The sequence below is a fragment of the Silene latifolia genome, chromosome Y (genome assembly GCF_048544455.1).
Source record: "Silene latifolia isolate original U9 population chromosome Y, ASM4854445v1, whole genome shotgun sequence".
Lineage (NCBI taxonomy): Eukaryota > Viridiplantae > Streptophyta > Magnoliopsida > Caryophyllales > Caryophyllaceae > Silene > Silene latifolia.
Genome location: NC_133538.1, coordinates 108,962,990 through 108,984,438, shown reverse-complemented (window position 1 = coordinate 108,984,438; position 21,449 = coordinate 108,962,990). Strand labels below are relative to the sequence as shown.

The 21,449-nt window shown below is 36.9% G+C and overlaps 1 protein-coding gene across 1 annotated transcript; it reads left to right on the top strand.

The window, feature by feature from the left end:
• Positions 1-2,294: 2,294 nt before the first annotated feature.
• On the top strand, positions 2,295-3,740 carry LOC141628719 (uncharacterized). Its single transcript, XM_074441819.1, has one exon. The coding sequence runs from the start codon at positions 2,295-2,297 to the stop codon at positions 3,738-3,740; it is 1,446 nt and encodes a 481-aa protein (XP_074297920.1).
• Positions 3,741-21,449: the final 17,709 nt, after the last annotated feature.

Here is a 21,449-nt window from a genome sequence, read left to right as displayed (position 1 = left end):
AATAGAGAACGCTCCATACACAAAACTGTTATTTAAAAATAAAATATAGAACACCTATGGTAACAACCATTATCTATATCATTGGTACAAGGAAGCCTCTATCCTATTATTATATTAATTTATTAATTTATTAATTGAATATTGAATAATAAGAACTAAAAAGCTAAGATTTTCCTTAATTAAACTTCCATACTACCGCACAACACTTTATTAGTTTATTTAGTTTTTACTTCTCTTTTATGCGCGGTTACTTTCCTTCGTGTTTATTCTAGAGAATTTCGCGCGCCGCTTCGTCTTCCTGTTCATTCACTGTGCTGCATTACGTCGTCTCCTTCATCATTTTTGTTTTCTTCAATTGGTAAGTTGGTTATTCTTGTCTAATTTTTTGTTTTCAATTTCTGTTTAAATAAGCCCTAATTCCCAATTTCAGTTTTCAATTTGATAATCATATTGCTCCTAATTTAAAAGCAGTAATAATGATTGTGTTGTTGATTTGATGATTGCTAGGGATTACAAAGTAGTTTCTCTTAAATTTGTGAATTTGGCATGCGTGAATAAGTGATGTAAATTCGTACTTCCGTTGTGCCTTTTCTTATTCTTGATTTGGTATTAGTTTTGGTCTCTATCATCAGATTATGGAGTTAAGAGTTGTTCATAATTGCTTAACACTTAGGGTATAACTTAATTTTGATGGAAGAAAGTTTTACGGTTAACTCTTAATGCATTCACAAAATGTGACTTTGGTTTATTTTCACAGGGGTTTTGTTTTGGTTTTATTATGGTTAGGTTGTTTAAATTGCAGAGATGTGTGGTGAATATATGTGTTTATGTAACTATCCCTTGAGACGATACTGTCTGTCTTAAGTTTGAAACGGGTCAAGTATATATCACTTGTGTACATAAAAATCCATAGAAAAAAGCAATATATTTGTCTTATATACATAAGTTGTATGATACTTGACCCGTCTTAAGCTCAGAACGGATAGTGTCGTCTTAAATGATTGGGTTTTATCTAAGGGCGGAACCAGGAATTCAATTTTTCTAGGGCTAGATTTTGACGTTTTAGAACATGCTAATTTTTTTCAGGGATATGGAGTACGGGAGTACAATATAGGCTTGGTAAATCGACACTTTATTGAAACGTTTTTATAGATATTGTATTTAATTTATCAATTTTGTAGTCATTTGACCCAAAAATGTAAGTAGTTATACTAATTAGTACAAGTTATTAAATATCATCGTTACTAAAATATTTACGTTGAATGGAGCTAATTTTTAATTGTTCTAATAATTTTAATGGCAAACTATTGAAATTGTGCTAACAGTTTCAGTTAAATTCAATTAAATTGATGTACTCCTACACCACTCCAAAAAAAATGTGCGTATTTTTTTAAAAATTATGAGATTTTTTTTTTAAAAATACTTACACTATATTTTTAATGGAGGAAGTATATACATGTAACATTTTCCATACCATATTTCACTTGTTATCCATGAAGGTGTAAAATGATTGATAATTGATAAAAAACAAAAAAACTTTGTAAATAAATTAAGAAATAAAATGGGGATTATCTATACTGGCAATTGGCAAGAAATAATTTACTTGGCTATAATGTAGTTGTGCGAAATCATTGGAAAAAAATTATCTTAGTACAGAATAGAACCCGGGTGGGTTGTGTGAAAACTACATACAAGACCACCAAACCACAAGACTCTTCCTTATTCTCTACTAGTTTATATGGTATATATTATTTTTCCTCTCAGATAATACTCGCGCTATAGCCCTAGTAGTCCAGCCTTGATTCGGCCCCTAGTTTTATCTATTCGTGTTAATCTTGTCAGTAGTATTTTGACAAGCTTTGTCTATATGATACTATATTTAATTTACTAATAAATGAAGACTCTACTTTACTTTAAATTTATTAGTATATCCCATGTTTAACACACATAGAACTCAATAGTTATACTCAGTGTCTTACTACTGTTTTTATTTAACAATTTTTTAAAACTTATAGAGGTTAGAATGGATCGAAATTGGATAACAACGTCTAAATTGGGGGACCCAAAATATGATGCTAGAGTTATGGAATAAAATTAGATTTGTTGTGGAGAATAATAGTGAAGGTCGTGAAAAGTTGCCATTTTCTTGTTATGTGTGTCATAACCTTATGTACTAAAAAGTTGATGTAATACTCCGTCATTTTAGAAAATGGGAATTTGATAGAACATACACTTGTTGGCATCGTCATGGTGAAAAACGTAAACAAACTTCATCGAATACTCAACAAGAAGACATGATGAATCAATTTGAGAAAATAGTTGATAATGATCCTAATATAGTAGGGGAACTATTGAGTGATCTTGAAAAGCCCTTATACACAGGCTGTATCAAGTACAATAAATTATCAGCTCTACTTAACCTATACAATTTGAAAGTGGGTCATAGTTGGACGGATCAGAGTTTTACTGCGTTACTTGAGTTGTTGATGGACATTCTCCTGCCTGATAATGTTTTGCCTAATAATACATATGAGGCCAAAAAAATATTGTGCACTATGGGGTTGCGTTATGAAAAAATTCATGCTTGCCCAAACGATTGCATACTATATCTAGATGAATTTGAATCATTAAAAATTTGCCCTGAGTGCAATGTGTCGAGGTACAAGAAAAAGGAAGGAGTTCCAGCTAATGTCCTGTGGTATTTTCTTATAATACCAATGTTTAAACGGATGTATTCAAATCCCGAAGTTGCAGAGAAGTTGACATGGCATAAATTTGGTCGAAAAAAAGATGACGGGTTATTAAGACATCCAGCTGACTCTCCACAATGGAGATTTATTGATGGAAAATTCCTTGATTTTGGTAAAGAAGAACGAAACCTATGCCTTCAATTTTCCACTGATGGTATGAATCCATTTAGATCCCCTAGTAGCAGCCACAGTACTTGGCCGGTCATGTTGGTAACTTATAACTTGCCTCCTTCCTTGTGCATGAAAAGAAAGTTTATCATGCTGTCAATGATTATCTCTGGTCCAAAACAACCAGAAAATGATATTGATGTTTATTTAAAACCGCTCATTGATGACTCAAAGCTGTTGTGGGAAAAAGGGGTAGAAGTGTTTGATGCCAGTCGGAATGAAATGTTCAACTTAAGAGCAATGTTGTTTTGCACCATCCAATATTATCCAGCATATGGTAATCTTTCTGGCTATTCGGTCAAACAGGAATGCGGTTGTTGTATATGTGAAGATGGCTGGAAAGGGAAGTGGTTAACGTCATCGAGAAAAATGGTGTACTATGATCATCGTTTGTTTCTTCCTGATGATCATGAGTATCGTAGGCTAATAAAAGCTTTTAATGGAGAACAAAATTTTGAAACTCGGCCAAAAGTTTTTTCTAGCGAAGAAGTGTTTGAAAAGGTAAAAGACATTAAAATTACATTTGGGAAGTCACAAGTTAATAAACGTGGAGTTCCTAAAAAGGGGTACAAGAAGTGTTCGTGTTTTTGGCGCATTCCTTATTGGAGATTCCTATTTGTGAGACATTCTCTAGATGTGATGCACATTGAGAAATATTTTTTTGATAGTTTGATTGGGACGTTACTGAATATCCCTAGGAAGACAAAAGATGGTCCAAAAGCACGACATGATTTGAAGAAATTGAATATTAGAAAGGAACTTCATGTTGTTGACACTGAAAAAAAGGATGTATTTGCCCCCTGCGGCCTGTACACTATCTAAAAAGGAGAAACTTGAGCTTTGCACTTCATTAGCGGAAGTAAAAGTGCCTTATGGTTATTCTTCGAACATTTCTTCCCTTATTTCAATGGAAAATTTGAAACTTATGGGACTGAAGTCTCATGACTTCCATGTTTTAATGGAGGATCTCTTGCCTATAGCTATTCGTTCAATATTGCCTAAAAATGTACGATATGCCATTACTAGGTTGTGTTTCTTCTTTAAGGCAATATACAGTAAAGTCATTAACCCTAGAGAGTTGGATTCTTTGGAGACTGAAATTGCTGTTGTTTTGTGTCAATTAGAGATGTATTTCCCCCTGCTTTTTTTGATATCTCAATACATTTGCCTATTCACTTGGTAAGAGAGATCAGGTTTTGTGGTCCTGTGCACTTGAGAACTCAATGGGCTTTTGAAAGGCAAATGAAAACGTACAAGGGGTATGTCAAGAATGCTTACCGGCCCGAAGCTTGTATTGCTGAGAGGATGCTTTATGAGTTAGCTGTGGAATATAGCATTGACCATCTGGGAAATATGAAGACAATAGGGCTTCCTAGAGCTCCACACGATGACCAAATCGATGGTAAGGGAACCATAGGCTGTCGAGAAGTTGACATGTCTTTTGACAAGTGGCACAAGGCTCACACATATGTTCTATTCAATGAAGATGAAGTTCAACCTTATGTCAATCGCCACATGTCCTTCTTGGAAGCTCAAAATCGGAAGGATAATTGGAAATTATTAGCTACTGAACATAGCAAATCATTTCGTATTTCGTTCAAAGATGAAGTAATTAAGGAGCTCTAAGTATCATCACAACCCATTTCTGACCGTCTTAAGAGTTTATCATATGGCCCAGATTTTTCTGCCTCACATTATTCGGGATATGTCATTAATGGCAGCACATTCTACACAAGGGATCAAGAAAATAAAAGTACTATGCAAAATAGCGGAGTATCTCTTGAAGCTGAAGCAATGCATTTTTCTAGTGCTAAGGACAATTGTCCTGTGTATGGTAAAATGCAATACAATGGGGTGATTGAAGAGATTTGTGAGTTGCATTATTTGAGGTTTTCAATACCCGTTTTTGGTTGCAAATGGGCTAAAAACAACAATAATGTTGTTTGTGATAGTTTAGGGCATATTTTAATGAATTTATACAAACTTTGTCATAAGGAAGATTCTTATATTTTGGCTAGTCAAGCTAAGCAGGTCTTTTATATGACTGACCCACTTGATAAAAGAAGGTCAGTTGTTATAACTTTTAAACCTCAAAATGCCATTAATGACCATGATGACAATATTATGTTTGAGGAAAGGTCAACACCATGTGAAATGGAAAATATAAATGATACTCTTGATGATTCATCAACATATGTACGTAGTGACCACGAAGAAGGGATTTGGTTTGATGAAGGAAATAGTAATACAAAATGTTCCAAAAAGAGTCGTCGTGCAGGTCTTTATTAGTTAACTTAGTTACTAATATATAATTTATCAATGGATATTTATCAATGGATACTTATAAATATAGTAAATGTTGCGTGTGTGTAGATTGATGGCAAAGAAGAGAAAGCAAAGGAGGATCTCTAAAGATGATGATGCAAACTCTGGATCTGATGATACATCAGATGAATATGAGAATTGTATGGGTCGTACATTACTTAAAATAGTTGGAAAAGCAATTAAGAACAAAACTAAAAGACCCCTACAATGGAGTCGCAATAAAGTACCTGCATGGGATAACAGGGACATGTTTGCTAATTATATTGGTGTGGTTGTTCGTGAATGCGTGAGTATCAATTATTGTGAATGGGACGATGTGCCAAAAGATGTCATTGAGGAAGTTTATCACTTCATCACGATAAGATCATGTAATATCATTTTTAACACTTAGTTTGAGAATATATTTTCTTATTGTCGGAAGTATTGACCAGTTGGGCAATATTTATTTCTCACTAGTATTTTCATGAGTTATGCAGAAGGGATTCGAAGTGCCAGACGAACGTAGAGATTATGTGTTAAGGAAAGCCGGTGTGCAATGGAGAACTTTCAAAGCTCGATTAAGAAGTGACTGGACGTATGATTCTAAGGGAGAGAACAAAAATCAAATAATAAGGAAGCCACCATCAATATATTCTTGGATAAATCAAGATCAATGGGACAAATTCATAGATGCATCCACTGATCCTAAGTTTAAGGTAATCATTCGATACTCTATATTATGAATGCATATTTATTTTAACAATATCACTGACATTTATGTACATCCAATGGAAATGAACTAAGTGACTTGAACCGAGAAGGAGCAAAAAAGAGAGTTTCAAGATATCGAGGAGGTCGGAAAGGATACATGTATTATGAAGAAGAGCTTGTAAGTTTATTTAACATAATTGACATTATCTATGACAATTATATATAGACTTTTTTTTCTTATAATTATATGAATTGTTAGGATAAAGAACTTCAGAAACAAAAAGTCCCCTAGAAGGATGTACCTCGACATTTGGTTTGGATAAGAGCTCACTCTAGACAAGAAGGCGATAAGACATACTTTTGCAATCCCGCTGATTTTGAAGTTGCTCAAGCAATAGTAAGAAAAATATATTTAAGTTTAAGTCAAATAATTCATTTTGCTGTCACACAATTACGCTAATAGTTTTACTTCTTGTTCATTGAAAATGTTAGAAAGCATTAGAGGATCAACAAACTCGTGGAGAAATTAATGCCACTGGGTGAAATGATATACTAGCGAGAGCACTAAAAACTCCAGAAAATGGTGGTTCTGTTAGGGGTGTCGGATCATGTGTTACAAACAAGCAATACTTTGGGTATAACAAACCAACACCATCCAACCAACTGGAAATCAAACTTGACACCGTCAAATCACAATTAGCTGATGTGATAAACAATCATAAATTGTTGTTGTCTTGCTTAGCGTCTGGTGAAATTAACTATGAACAATTGAAACAATTAACCGTTATACCTGGTGATACTGGTGATGGTGGAAATAGGTTGAGTAACTATGACTCTGGTGATGGTCATTATCAAGGGCTTCAGGATGCCCACTTTCAACTTTGCCAAAAGAGTGACTTGGGTGGTTTTATTGGTAATGATCAATCTGACAAACAACTTCAAAGTCCCCACTGCCAATTTCCACCAAAAAAGAAAAAATTTCAAAGGAAATTCGTACAAGCGGAGACATATAAGGTTCAAGAGAAAGACGTTCAAACTGAGACATATCGTGTTGCTTGGCCTGAGCCTAAGGATGATATGCTGCAAAATGATAAAATTGTTACGGATCAACCATTTCCAAAGGTAACGTGAAATGTTAAATAGCGTTGTGTTTGAATCTCATTTTTTCCAATCTACTATATGATACTAAACTACTACATCCAGAATTTTTCTTGATCCCTCACTGATTGTTGTACCAGAGGTAAACATTAGCCTGCATAATTCTCCTAATTTGTGCTCCAACATTCTCTGGTCTGTCAAGTTTATACTCCAACTTGCAAATATTTCTTTGGTGTCAAATAATGTACACGCATGGATTAGACTCTGCATTTTAGTAGCCATTCGAGTGTGCCTCGCTCTCATTTAATTTTCATATTCAGCTATGTAAATTTAGATAGATTTATATATGGATTTATATTTTTTCTTTATATAAACTAATAATGTTACTTGACTTGGCTAGGGTGTTGATAGCTTGTATTCTTTGGCAATTGAGAATGAAACATAGGTCCATATAGTTGTTGTTGGTGAAATGTATGTTCCAAATGAAGGAGAAGTGGTCAAGCATCATTTCAAACCGGTACCAAGTGGTTTTTTTAGAATATGTATTAGAGAAGAAATCATTCTGAATGCCCTCTTACCATGTCCAGAAGGGGAAATAAAATTTATTTGTCAAGGAAAGGGTAATTTTTTTTATTTGGCCAGGACACTTGATTTTCCTTATACAAGAGGTAACGTAACCATTACCCATGTATAATTTTATCTTTTGTATGTTAACCTTTCCATTTATGGTTTTCTTGTTTATTTGCATTACAAATTTAAGTGAATTATTTTTGGTCTGTCTTTTGTTAATGTTCTATTTGCTTGTTTTTGCGCAACCATTCTTATATTCTAAATAAATAATTTTATATTTGTTATATGTCAAGGAGAATGAGCAAGCCCCGATGGAATTCAATTCAGCACATCCACGCTCTCCATCTTCACAAACATCATCCACTCGAAAGTACACAATCATTAATGCTGATAAGTTAAAGGTGACCACTCGTTTACTTCAAGTTTTCAAGGATGTAGCTATTAGAATGAAAAAGAATGGAAAAACCAAATATTTCACAATTCCGTCTAGAGTTTTTCAAATCGAACAATGTCTTGATTTGTGCTTTCAAAGGAAGATTGTCATCTCATATCTTCATTTTAATGATGTAAGTGTATGTTGTAATTTGATATTTACACTAAAATGTATAAATTATTATTTTTTGGATGAGTTAATGTTTTTCAATGTTCAAGGTATGTGAGTGATATGGTTCACACTGAAGGAATCTCGGGGCTATATGGATTTTATGACTCGAACTATCTATCCCTGCTAATTCCGATGGAGAATGAAGATGATCGATCCGATTATTTATTTAGGGTCTTTGCGTGCAATAATGGCAAAAACAAAAACCAACTCTTTTTTGCGCCTTATCATGAAGGGTAACTAATTTTCTTTAGTATTTGTAATAGTTATATATTTTATTGATATTTTTTTGACATGTTAGATTTATATGTGAGAGAAGATGGGCATGGTAATAACTAGCTTGATTTCTTTAATCCGTTTGTTGTATCCCAATATCTTTTATTTGTTTTTATGTGTAGTTTACATTGGATGTTGGCTGTTATTTGTCCATGGGTTGGATTGGTGCATTGGCTAGATCCAGCAAGAGCAAAAAATGAACGTCGGGAATTTTCTCAAAACATAATCAACAAGTATGTTACATGTTTGACTTATATCTGAGTATTACCCTAAACCCCCTAAATAGCTTTATATATAGTTGACTTGAAGTATAATATTTTTTTTTGGCTTAACATTTGAAAATTATCAAGGGGGATCATTAAGTTTAGCATGGAACACAGAAAGGATATCATAAAAATGAAGAAGAATCCCTATATTAAGTGGAAAAAAATTGAGGTATTGTATTTTAGATGTATTTTTATAGTACTTCAAACATATTGGGTTAACGCAATTTATTATAAGTGATGGATGACAATTTTTTTTTTCTTGTGAAATAGTGCCCTCGTCAACCACCAGACACAAATGATTGTGGATATTATGTGTGTCGCTACATGATTGAGATAATAGAATCCAGGCAGCTATTTATTCCTGACAAGGCATTGTATACGCTCTTTCCTTAACATACAAGTGTGGGTATACCCCTTAATTTGTTAATTTCCTCACAATAGTTTTGTTTTGAATTATTGTAGAATTTTGATAAAGCTCTTTTCACTTATTCTCAAAAAATGATTGACGAGCTTAGGGAGATGTGGATTTCATATGTTACTGAAAATCATCAGCCGGGTAGCGACGACGATGATGATCTTTTTGAGTTGTAGCTTGATGGTATTTTTTTCGTTTCTATACTTTGTATCATAGGGCTTTTTTTTCGATAGGAAAGTTCCAGAATTTTTTCGTACTAAGTATGATGATGCATGAGATGCTTTTGATGCGTGTCTTTTATATGATGTTTTACATCCCATTTTACACGCATTTCAGAGCTCATTCATGTAGTTTATGCTACATTTCTCCCTATTCCCGTTTACTTCCGTATTTTTGTACATTATTGCAGAAATGTGAAGAATCCAGCGGAAATCGAGCTAAATCCGTCCTCGAGTATCCTGCATTGCATTTGACATGAAGTATTCGCTTAAGGAACGAGCTTGGTGCGCAATCCAAGGCCCAAAAGACAAATCCACGAGATTATGAAAGTCAAGTAGCAGCTAAAGCAGTCGATCGACCACTACCTTTAGTCGATCGACCAGCTTGCGGGTTCCAGAAGCTACTGTACATTGCCATTCGGTCGATCAACCGCCACTCTTAGTCGATCGACCAAGTCGCTATTCCAGATGAGAATTTAAAGATCGAGATTTATCAAGCCCATGAGTTATTAGGTTTAGGAATTATATTACGTATACTTTCTATATAACGTAACCTAGAACATCAGATAATTCATCCAGTTTTCATCAGTTTTACATTCAGTTTTCATTAGCTTTAATAATTAGGGTTCGGGATACTATTTCGCATTGGATTTTCGTTTGTGCTTTCAATCATTTCCGTTACAATTTTTTTGCGATCTTGGCATTCTTCTTATTTCAGTTCATCTTTATTGCATTCATAGATATAGAATTGATAGTTAGTTCCCGAAACCATAATTATCGTTTTATGCTAGCCTTTTGTTCCGTAGTTTTAATTATGAATTCTTCTGTTTATTTCATTAATATTATTGTTGTTACCATTCTTAGTATGAGTAGCTAAATTATTCGTGCTAGGATGTAGGGGAATTGTAGTGTAGGCGGCAATATAATGAACACGGCCTGAATCGCGTGTCATTCGATCGACCGCCATACCTGGTCGATCGACTGACCACGTGAGGTTTTATTTTCGTTTTAATTGTTTTAATTCTTTATTCGACGAATCGAGTCCACACGACTAGTTGAATGCTTAGGATATGACTGACCCATTAGATCGAGAGATAGGGACAGTTGTTAGATCACCAATTAAAATGACTAAAATATGCTGAGATCGAAAGATAGGTAAAGTTTAGATCGTAAATCACTTTTCAGGACGAAAGTTAGTAATAGTGATATTAGGGACCTATAGCGAGATCGAAAGATGCTATTTGTTAAGAGTGGACCGAGAGGACCTCTTTATTTCCCACCTCATGTGTTTGACTTAGACCTGTTTAGTATGCTGCCGCCGAAACTATAACGAACCGACCATCCTAGTACCTCTTTTTATACTTGATTTTATATATTTCATTAGTTTACATTTCTTTTATTGTTATTAGCTATAGACCAAACCCAATCAAACCCCCATCTTATTGTTACCTTAGACCGAATTTAAACAACTAGAAATTGCGTCTGCCTCTCTGTGGTTCGACCCGACTGCCGCTAGCTATAGTTGTAGTTGGAGATTATAAATTTATTTTTGACACCTCACGACGGGTATCAAATTTTGGCGTCGTTGCCGGGGAGGCAATTGTTCTAATTTTTAATTGTTTTTATTAGTCTTTCTTTAGTTGAAGGGACTTCCGTTCCTTAAACTTTTCTTATATTCTTTTTGTAGTTTCTTCTTATGCGCAGGTCATAGGGTGGTGAACTAGTACCATTCAATCCTGAGATCGAGAAATCCTTGCACGAGTTGAGACGATCACAAAGGGTATTACCGACAGAGGAAGAGCTGAGTACTCTGTCAAGCTACTACAAGAACGCTCTGTTCGAAGGAGATCCACCTACATCTCCTGCCTCTACTTCTTCAGCTGAGATAGTCACTTCTCATAGAAATTCCAGTCATGGCTGAAGAAGCAACCATTGCTAGTCACTCAGAGCCGACAGCTGCGAATCTCTACAAAGGATTCGAACTACCTGGGGAGGCGAGAAAATTTGAGCCAAAGCCTTCCTATATTAATCTGGTTGAGAGAAACCAGTTCGGGGGAGCTGCAAATGAAGATGCAGCCAAGCATATGGAGATTTTTATTGATTATTGTTGCTCTATACCCCCGCCGGCCGGTGTGACCCAAGACCAGATCAAGGAGACCATGTTCATTTTCTCCTTTCGTGATGCTGCAAGGGAGTGGTATAGAGATCTGGACCGAGCCGCCCATGGGATCACCGACTGGAATTCCTTAGCCCTGGCATTCTACAAAAAGTACTTCTCTGCCTCAAAGACGAATGCCATTAGTGCTCAGATCACGAGCTTTAAACAAGGGCCTGATAAGAACTTTCATGAAGCATGGGTCCGTTTCAAGAAATTGGTGCGAACCATACCGCACCATGGGTTCGAAAAATGAAGTCTTTGCAATCAGTTCTATAATGGGTCGTATGACGATCGAGGGCTATGTTGGATCTCAGACCAATGGCCGATTTCTTTGAGAACATGGGAGAGACTAAGGGGTGGAAGATCATTGATGATTTGGCCACTCATAAGGCTGAATATGGGAATTCGAGAGGAAACCAGAGGAGAGCTGCTGAATCTTCCTCTGTTGCTGCATTAGAAGCTCTCACTGCAAGGTTTGACAAATATGAGTTAGGAGGAGCTTTTAAAGGAGGGATGTACCATGTTAACGCTGTTTCAGACGGTCCTTTCGTCTGTAGAAGATGTGGAGCTGAGGGGCATGTCTCGGAGAATTGTTCTGACCCCTTTGAGTCTTGTGCTGCCTTTCAACACTATAGGCAAACAAACACGTACTATGAGCCGAATATCCACCCCAACTTGAGGTGGATTAGCCAGAATGTCCTGAATCCGACTCAACCTCCACAACAGCAGCAGCAGCAAACATATATGCCTCCACACAAACAACCATATCAAAAACCTCCGTATATTCCTCAGCAGCAGCAACAATCCCAAAATTCTGAGTTCACCGAGTTGAAGAACTTATTGCTGAAGGAGTCCCAAGCTAGAGAGGCCGGGATGAAGATGCTAGAGAGCCAAATTGCTCAGTTGGCTAGCAAGAGTACCACTCGAGCTCCGGGACACTTACCGACTCAAACTGACCAGAAAGAGACCCTAAATGCCATAACTTTAAGGAGTAGGTCTACCCTGAAGGGGCCTGCTATGGTCGAGGATGATGCTGCAAATGATGAGGCAAAACCGAGTCAAAACAAAGCTGGAACGAGCAAAGGAAAGAAAAAGGCGTCTACCAGGTATATCAGTCGATCGACTGACATACCCGGTCGATCGACTGAAGTGCCGGTTACAGGAGCTTCTGGTCCTTTTCATCTCAGTCGATCGACTGACATCACTGGTCGATCGACTGAGATCGCTGCTGATAGTGAGATTTTTCGTCCTTCGATGCCCGACAACTTGAGGGATCATTTGTTTCGGGGCACGACAGTCCCGAAAATATTGGGGAAAGACTAGAATGCTGATGGTTCAGTCCCGGTTCCGAAGTACGACCCGATGTCGATCAATGGTTCACATTTACAACGGTCTGAAGAGGGTTCAAGCTTCAACAAGGAGAAAGTAGTGGACTTCCAGCCTAAGTCCACGGATACCGGCATGCGCGATTTAGAGGAGAGGGCTAAGCTACTTCTTACAGCCCCATATCCGGAAAGGCTAGTGCCGACGAAGGAACAGGTATCTTTCAACAAATTTGAAAAAGTTATTCGTAGCTTGAATGTACAAGTGCCTTTCCTTGAGTTAGTTAATCAAGTGCATGCCTATACTAAATTCATGAAACAACTCTTGTCTAAGAAAAAGTCACTTGAAAATGTGCATACTGTCGCATTAACCAATGAGTAATGCTCTTATTTGTCTCACACTGCACCCTATAAGCTAGAGGACCCGGGTAGCTTTTCTGTTCCTTGCAATATAGGTACCTTCTCTATTGAGAAGGCATTATGTGATTTAGGAGCTAGTATAAGTGTAATGCCCCTGAGTCTTTCTAGGAAGCTCAAATTGACTAGGTTCCCAGTGACAGACATGACAGTACAAATGGCTGACCGATCTGCGGTCGAGCCGATAGGAGTCTTAGAGGACATCCCCGTGAAAATAGGGAAGTTCTTCTTCCCTGTTGACTTCGTCGTAGTTGACATGCCTGAGGATGCCCATATTCCAATTATTTTGGGTAGGCCATTTCTGCACACTGCTGGTGCAGTCATAGATGTTGGTTCGGGTACCTTGACTTTTAAAGTAGGGAAGCATTCTATTGTTTTTGCCCAACCTGCTAAGAAGAAGGACCCCATGTGGGCTGTGACTTGTAATACGGTTTCTGACAAGAAATCGTACTTTGTGCTTCCTGATATGCCTATCTCTATTCCTGTTGTAACCCCTCCACCCAGATTGGGAGCAAATTGGAGGAAGATATGTCTATTTCTGATACTACAGGAGCTGGTTTGGGGAAGGAAGAGCTGCAAGTCACCCTACCTGTGAAGAAGCCAATCATTTCACGAGGAGGTCTTGGTTGCCTTAGCTATGCCTCTGATGAGGAAGTTGATGACGAGCCAATCAAAGTAACGGAGTCCGACTTGGACTTTGATGAGCAAGAAGAGATTATTGACTGGGGAGATGATGAAAGTGTTGATCCGTTGAGCCATACGGACGTGGAAGCTAAGAAGGGTGCAGCTGATAAGATAAGCACCATTGAGGCTACCTCTAGTAGCCAGAAGCCGACGAAGTGGGCCATTCCGTGGCCGTTCTTGATCAACTACTAGTTGATCACATGTTTTCCAAACTTTTTATTTGCTTTTGTAAGACACTTTTTATTGCTTTTGTGTGCGCGAAACTTCGCATTTTATTTTGCTTGCTTAGGATTTTATACGCTTTAGACTTTATTTTTGGTTTTGCGCAATTTTGGGCGCGTATTATTGTGCACTTGCAGGTTTTTAGACCTCATTAGCTCAAATAATTGAGCAAACACGAAGAAATAAGAAGTTACAGCAGTATTTTCAGTCGATCGATCGGCTTCGAGTGGTCGATCGGTCTGTGCAGATTTCAGGAGCTCTTGTTCCTTTCACCTCGGTCGATCGAACGACCTGCACTGTTATACCTGTTACGACCTCTCTCCTGCTATGTTTGGTCTATTTGCGGAACTAAGGGAGTTTTCTAATCCACTTTATCTTCCGTCACTATTTATTTCTTCTATTTTTCTCAATTTTGCACATAATACCGCTTCATCACTGCTTTCTCGATTTTATGCGTGGTATTTTGTTTGTCTTTTCAGGTACTTATGAGTAGCACTTTGCTCTTGAAACCTCCTAGCTCACGCTGGTTTGGGGAGGTTTCCTTTGCTGCGCTTAAAAGTCTTGTGAGTTTCTAAGTCTTTACTTCATGTTTTATTTGTTTAAATTTTCTCGCAAATTCCCATTTCTCTTTTCTTCATTACATGATTTTGCACAATGGGGACATTGTGCGATTTGGTTTGGGGAAGGTTTTTGCGTCGCATATCATTTGCTTGCATTCACGTTTACATTATGTTTTGCATTGTTTATTTCATTTTATATTTTTACACAAAAAAAAATACAAAATCCAAAAAATTGAAAATTTTCAAAATTTTCAATAAAATGCATGTTTATTTTAGCATATAGGTCGAGTCGGAACGGTAGTATTTCAAGGATGATATTGCATTTGCATTTGTTTATGCTTAAGCCTTGCTTGATTAACATGTTATTAGTAGAATCATATAAGTGCATATCTACGAGTTTTCGTTAAATTTCTTGCTGAAATTGAGACTTGACTTAGAAAATTGGCAAACTACATCATATTTCTGAGATTTAGAGCCTATAACTGGTGACATTTATGACCAGTTTATCTAGGATGTGAGTAGTTACTCCTTATGAGACATGTTACATAAATGTGCATAAATATGAACTTAATCTGCTTAATACCTATATGCATTCGGTTTGTGGTTAGTTGACACATGTGGTAGAGCTTTCCCTTTTTTTCGTTTTGCCCATAAGCTCCATACTGCCAAAAATAGCCTTTTTATCCCATTACTACATCCTACATTTAGCCTGTCCTTTGTCAAGCTAGTAGTCCGTGTTCTTGGGATTGTTACTTAGTTTTTGGTAGCATTTGCTCTTATTTGAGATGTTATTGGGAGAATGAAAAGAAAGGAAAGAAAGAAAAAAGAAGTGAAAAATGATTCAAAAAGAGAAAAAGAGGTTCTCATCTTGTTGAAGCGGTCGATCGTGACATCATAGGTCGATCGACCGAGGTTCGAAAAAAGAAAGAATCAATTTCGTATAATTCAAGCTTTATCTTATGGCGATTTTTGCTCCCATGTATTATTCATATCTTATGGGGAGTTAGTTGATTACTTTTATACCTGGAGATTGTGAGATTTGTGCTTGCTATAGCATCGCACCGTATCAATTGATTTTGAGCAAGAAGAAGGATGTTGCCATGTGGTTCCGTTTGGGTACTAGCTTGATCACCTGTACCTCCAATTTTCCATACATGTTTTGCCTCTTCTTACCCATACCTCACATATTCCATATATACCTCGGCATGTGTCATGGTCATTTGTTGGTTGGAATGCATATGAACGGTTATAGAGATTACTTTCATATTATACTGCAAGCATGTTCTCATAGGTCGTAGTTAGGTGAGAGTCTCTACAAAATGAATTATTTCTATCCTCTTATATTCACCTGTGCTTATGAGAGATTTGAGCGACCCGTGAGAGTCCGATTTGATAAGTCTCTACAATTGACGGTTCAGCGGTTTTTAACGACTACATAACTCGTTTGCATGATTCGCATTGCTAATTGATTGTTAGTTATTGCATTAAATTCGTTCAGGCTTTACATGTTGCATTTCGCTCTGATATTAAACTCGTTCCATTAGGTTTTAGGATCGAGTCTAGTTCTTGCTTGTGGACAAGCAAGGGTTTGGTTTGGGGAAGTTTGATGCGTGTCTTTATATGATGTTTTACATCCCATTTTACACGCATTTCAGAGCTCATTCATGTAGTTTATGCTACATTTCTCCCTATTCCCGTTTACTTCCGTATTTTTGTACATTATTGCAGAAATGTGAAGAATCCAGGGGAAATCGAGCTAAATCCGTCCCCGAGTATCCTGCATTGCATTTGACGTGAAGTATTCGCTTAAGGAACGAGCTTGGTGCGAAATCCAAGGCCCAAAAGACAAATCCACGAGATTATGAAAGTCAAGTAGTAGCTAAAGCAGTTGATCGACCACTACCTTCAGTCGATCGACCAGCTTGCGGGTTCCAGAAGCTACTGTACACTGCCATTCGGTCGATCGACCGCCACTCTTAGTCTATCGACCAAATCGCTATTCCAGACGAGAATTTAAAGATCGAGATTTATCAAGCCCATGAGTTATTAGGTTTAGGAATTATGTTACGTATACGTTCTATATAACGTAACCTAGAACATCGATTATTCATCCGTTTTCATCGTTTTACATTGAGTTTTCATTAGCTTTAATAATTAGGGTTCGGGATACTATTTCGCATTGGATTTTCGTTTGTGCTTTCAATCATTTCCTTTACAATTCTTCTGCGATCTTGGTATTCTTCTTATTTCAGTTCATCTTTATTGCATTCATAGATATAGAATTGTTAGTTAGTTCCCGAAACCATAATTATTGTTTTATACTAGCCTTTTGTTCCGTAGTTTTAATTATGAATTCTTCTGTTTATTTCATCAATATTATTGTTGTTACCATTCTTAGTATGAGTAGCTAAATTATTCGTGCTAGGATGTAGGGGAATTGTAGTGTAGGCGGCAATATAATGAACACGGCCTGAATCGCGTGTCAGTCGATCGACCGCCATACCTGGTCGATCGACTGACCACGTGAGGTTTTATTTTCGTTTTAATTGTTTTAATTCTTTATTCGACGAATCGAGTGCACACGACTAGTTGAATGCTTAGGATATGACTGACCCATTAGATCGAGAGATAGGGACAGTTGTTATATCACCAATTAAAATGACTAAAATACGCTGAGATCGAAAGATAGGTAAAGTTTAGACCGTAAATCACTTTTCAGGACGAAAGTTAGTATTAGTGATATTAGGGACCTATAGCGAGATCGAAAGATGCTATTTGTTAAGAGTGGACCGAGAGGACCTCTTTATTTCCCGCCTCATGTGTTTGACATAGACCTGTTTAGTATGCTGCCGCCGAAACTATAACGAACCGACCATCCTAGTACCTCTTTTTATACTTGATTTTATATATTTCATTAGTTTATATTTCTTTTATTGTTATTAGCTATAGACCAAACCCAATCAAACCCCCATCTTATTGTTACCTTAGACCGAATTTAAACAACTAGAAATTACGTCTGCCTCTCTGTGGTTTGACCCGACTGCCGCTAGCTATAGTTGTAGTTGGAGATTATAAATTTATTTTTGACACCTCACGACGGGTATCAGCTTTATTGGCCAATGATGTACTTTTTTGGTGACCAAAAATATAAAATGTAGCCGCTTTTGGCAAATTGAATTGGTGACAATGTTGTGAGCATTAGCTCAAATTTGTCTTTATTGGAACTTTTCTGATTTTTGAGTTCGAGGCTCTAGTTTGGGTTACTTCGTCACAAATATATTATTGTACAGGTTTTCATTACAGTGGCAACATATACAAGCATGATTCCTATAATAATATTAAAAAGTATTTTTTTTTTAAAAAAAAAGAAAAAAGGTAGACAACTGTGATCTATCTCGATTGTTCTCTATTATATGTGATAGAGAGCTATCGTCCTTGATAACCGTTTTCTAAGGTACAGGAAATACAACGCCTCTCACTTGTAGGTGTTCTCTATTGTGCATAAAAACAAAAACGCCTTGCACCATAGGCGTTCTCTATTGTATAGCATATAAAACGCCCTCTCACAAGTTCTCTATACATTAGAGAACGCTGGGTTGGAGAACGCCTAAGGGGCGTTTTTTAAAGCCTTTTTCAACAGTTCTTTAAGTCTTTTTTTTGTAGTAGTAATGCCGCAACAAGTAAAGAAATATGCAAAGTTTTAGGGTTTTATTCCCGACATCACCATGCCTATTGACACGGCTATCGCAACCCTATCAAAGATAAAACCTAACGGTCTAAACTAAAATGTAGCAGAGGCAGTCGAGCTGAGTATCGAATCCACAGGGAGGTAATGTAACTATAGCTGTCTATTTCTAATCCTAAGGTAACAATTAGGGGTTTATTGAAATTGGTTCTTAAACTACGAAGTTTGAAAAGAAGAGAAATAAAATAAAGAGCAGTAAAGGCAATAAAATACGATTAAACTATCAAGAAGAGAGGGACATGTCGGGATTTCGGTTCACTACGGTAGTCCAATAACTCAGTTGTAAATGATTCAGACGAACTAATGTGAGACGGATGTTAAAAGGTCCTTTCGGTCCACTTTCTATCCTAAAATACCACTAACTTAACTTTCGTCCTCATTAGGGTAGTCTACTATTTATAGCAGGCCTATTTAGTCCAATCTTTCGATCCAGGATTAATTTTAGCCAGATTAAAGGTTGACATAGAAGCGTGCACTCAACTAGGTCGGCAATTACAGTTAAATTGCTATAGTGACAGAGTCTCGTGATGAATTCGTCTAATTCATCTACTAAATCGTCATCTTTCTACCGCAGATCCCCTAATCCCAACATGAAGGGAGTTTAGCTACTCATATCGGTGATTAAACTAACAGCAGACAAATTTCCAGCAGAAAACATAATGAATAAACAATAAATTGCAATAATGAAAATTAGGGAAAAAGGGAAATAAGAAAACAATTGAGAAATTAAAGCAACAAATGATTATTATTAAATAAGGGAGAGAAAGGATTACAATCAATGCGAATCCGGCGTAAAGAACAACTGAATCCGAGCAATAATAACCCAAAGTAAAGTAACAGTAGGGAAAAGCAAAGCAACGTACTAAAGTTACAGTAGAGAGTTTGATAATATGATAGATAATCCTAATTAACCTAGTAATGCGTGCTTAAATAGCAAACAAAACAAGTTTATGCGAAATAAAACATCACGCGGGCTAATTAAAGCCCAAACCCATAAAAACCACTCGATCGAGTGGATTAAAACCACTCGATCGAGCAACTCTTCAGCAGTTTCTACTCGATCGACCAGAAAGGCACTCGATCGAATAGAGGGTCTTTGTGCAAGCTAAGGATCGAGTCAAAACCACTCGATCGACGACCAGAGGGGAAGAAAACCACTCGATCGACTTGTAAAATAGCTCGATCGAGTACTTGACTTCATTTCAGCTCACGTCTGCGTCTAAGTGCCTCGTAATGCGTGCCACGACGCTTCCAAATGCAGTACCTCACTCTGGGACAATCCCGTCTCCTCTAAATGCATGCAAAAAGGACGAAAAGGATTGTGGTTCCACTACTTTTGTGATCATTCCTACAAAAAGGACAAAATACACCAAAGTAGCTAATTCGGGGCAAAATACCATAAAAACAGTATAGAAATGCATAGAAATACGTGCTGAAATAGGCTAAAAAGACTATACATTAGGCACGTATCAAATCTCCCCAAACCAAACCTTTACTCGCCCTCGAGTAAACTCAAAACTAAACTAATGGAATGAAAATGATAACTCAGAGCTAGCTTAACTTGTCTACTTGAACCAATTTAATGCAACAAAAATCAACAGTTTAAGCCAAGCAGTCAATACGCAAACGAATTATAAGCTGTTCAGAAATAAAGCTGACCTATCGACCTTACAAGACCAATAAAACTGGACTCTCTCGTTGTCACTCTTCTCTCATGAAGCAAAGGGCAAATGTTGTATGTAAAAGAGAGAAGAAAAGACGGTCACTCACCTAACTGCGACCTACATAGCATGCATGCAACAAAAATGAAAGACAATTCAAGTACTAATGCACAAATTCCAACCGATAATGTCCGTCACAGCCGAGGGTTTGCAAATAATATGGGAATAGTGAGGTTCAGGTGAGAAAAGGCAAAACAAGTTATGGAAAAGTGGAGGTAAAAGAGTCAAGCTAGCTCCTAACAAGACCATAATGAAACCATCCGGATCTCAACTGACTGAAAAACTAAGTACAAGTGCCCTTCACTTGGCACAAAACTCACTAGACTCAAAGCACAATATCCTCAAAAAAATGGGATAGAACGGAGGAGTCAGACGGTCACAAACATCCCTTTTAAAAACACCGTATGAAACAACTAACTGAAATAAACAATCTTTTCCGATTGTACGCCTTCAAACATCTTCTCAACTCTGACAAGAGGGCACAACTGTTTTCACAATTTTTTTTCTTTCATTTTTTTTTTCGTTCCAGCTATTTTTTTTTCTGTTTTTCAATTTTTTTTTTCTTTCTTTCTTTCACGTTTTCTTTCTCTTTTTTTTTTTCTTTTCAATACTTTTTCCTTTTTCTTTCCTCCTTCCTTAATACAAACACCAACTCCAAACAAGAATTACGGACCAAACTGCAGTGGAAAACATACCACAAAAGAACATACTAACTAGCTTGACTAGGCAGGCTTAGTTTGGAATGTAGCTAATGGGTCAAAAAGGCAAGTTTTGGCTAATGTGGAGCTAAATGGGTGAAAGATATAAAGAAAGGGGAATTTGCAAGACCCTCCCTGCATGTGACACCAACCACAAACCCGAATATGTGCATTTGACGAGAAATTGAATGTCATAAATGTGCAAATGAGATGAACATGTTATGCAAGGAGAACTACTCTCAAAATTCCTAATGAACTGGTCATGAATGACACCAGTTTAAGGCTCTAAAACTCAGAATTTTTAAGTAGTTTGCCAATTTATAGGTCAAGTCTAAACAGTCAGCTTATATTTGAACAGAAATTCGTAGATTATGCGTATGACAAAGCTAATAACTATCAATAAAAGTGCAAGGCTCAAGTAAAATGACAAGTTATAGTGCAATTTCATCACGGGAATCTACCGTTCCGACTCAACCTATATGCAAAAATAAACGTGAAATTTTTCTATTTTTTCTAAATCTTTTGGATTTTTTTTTTTTTTTTTT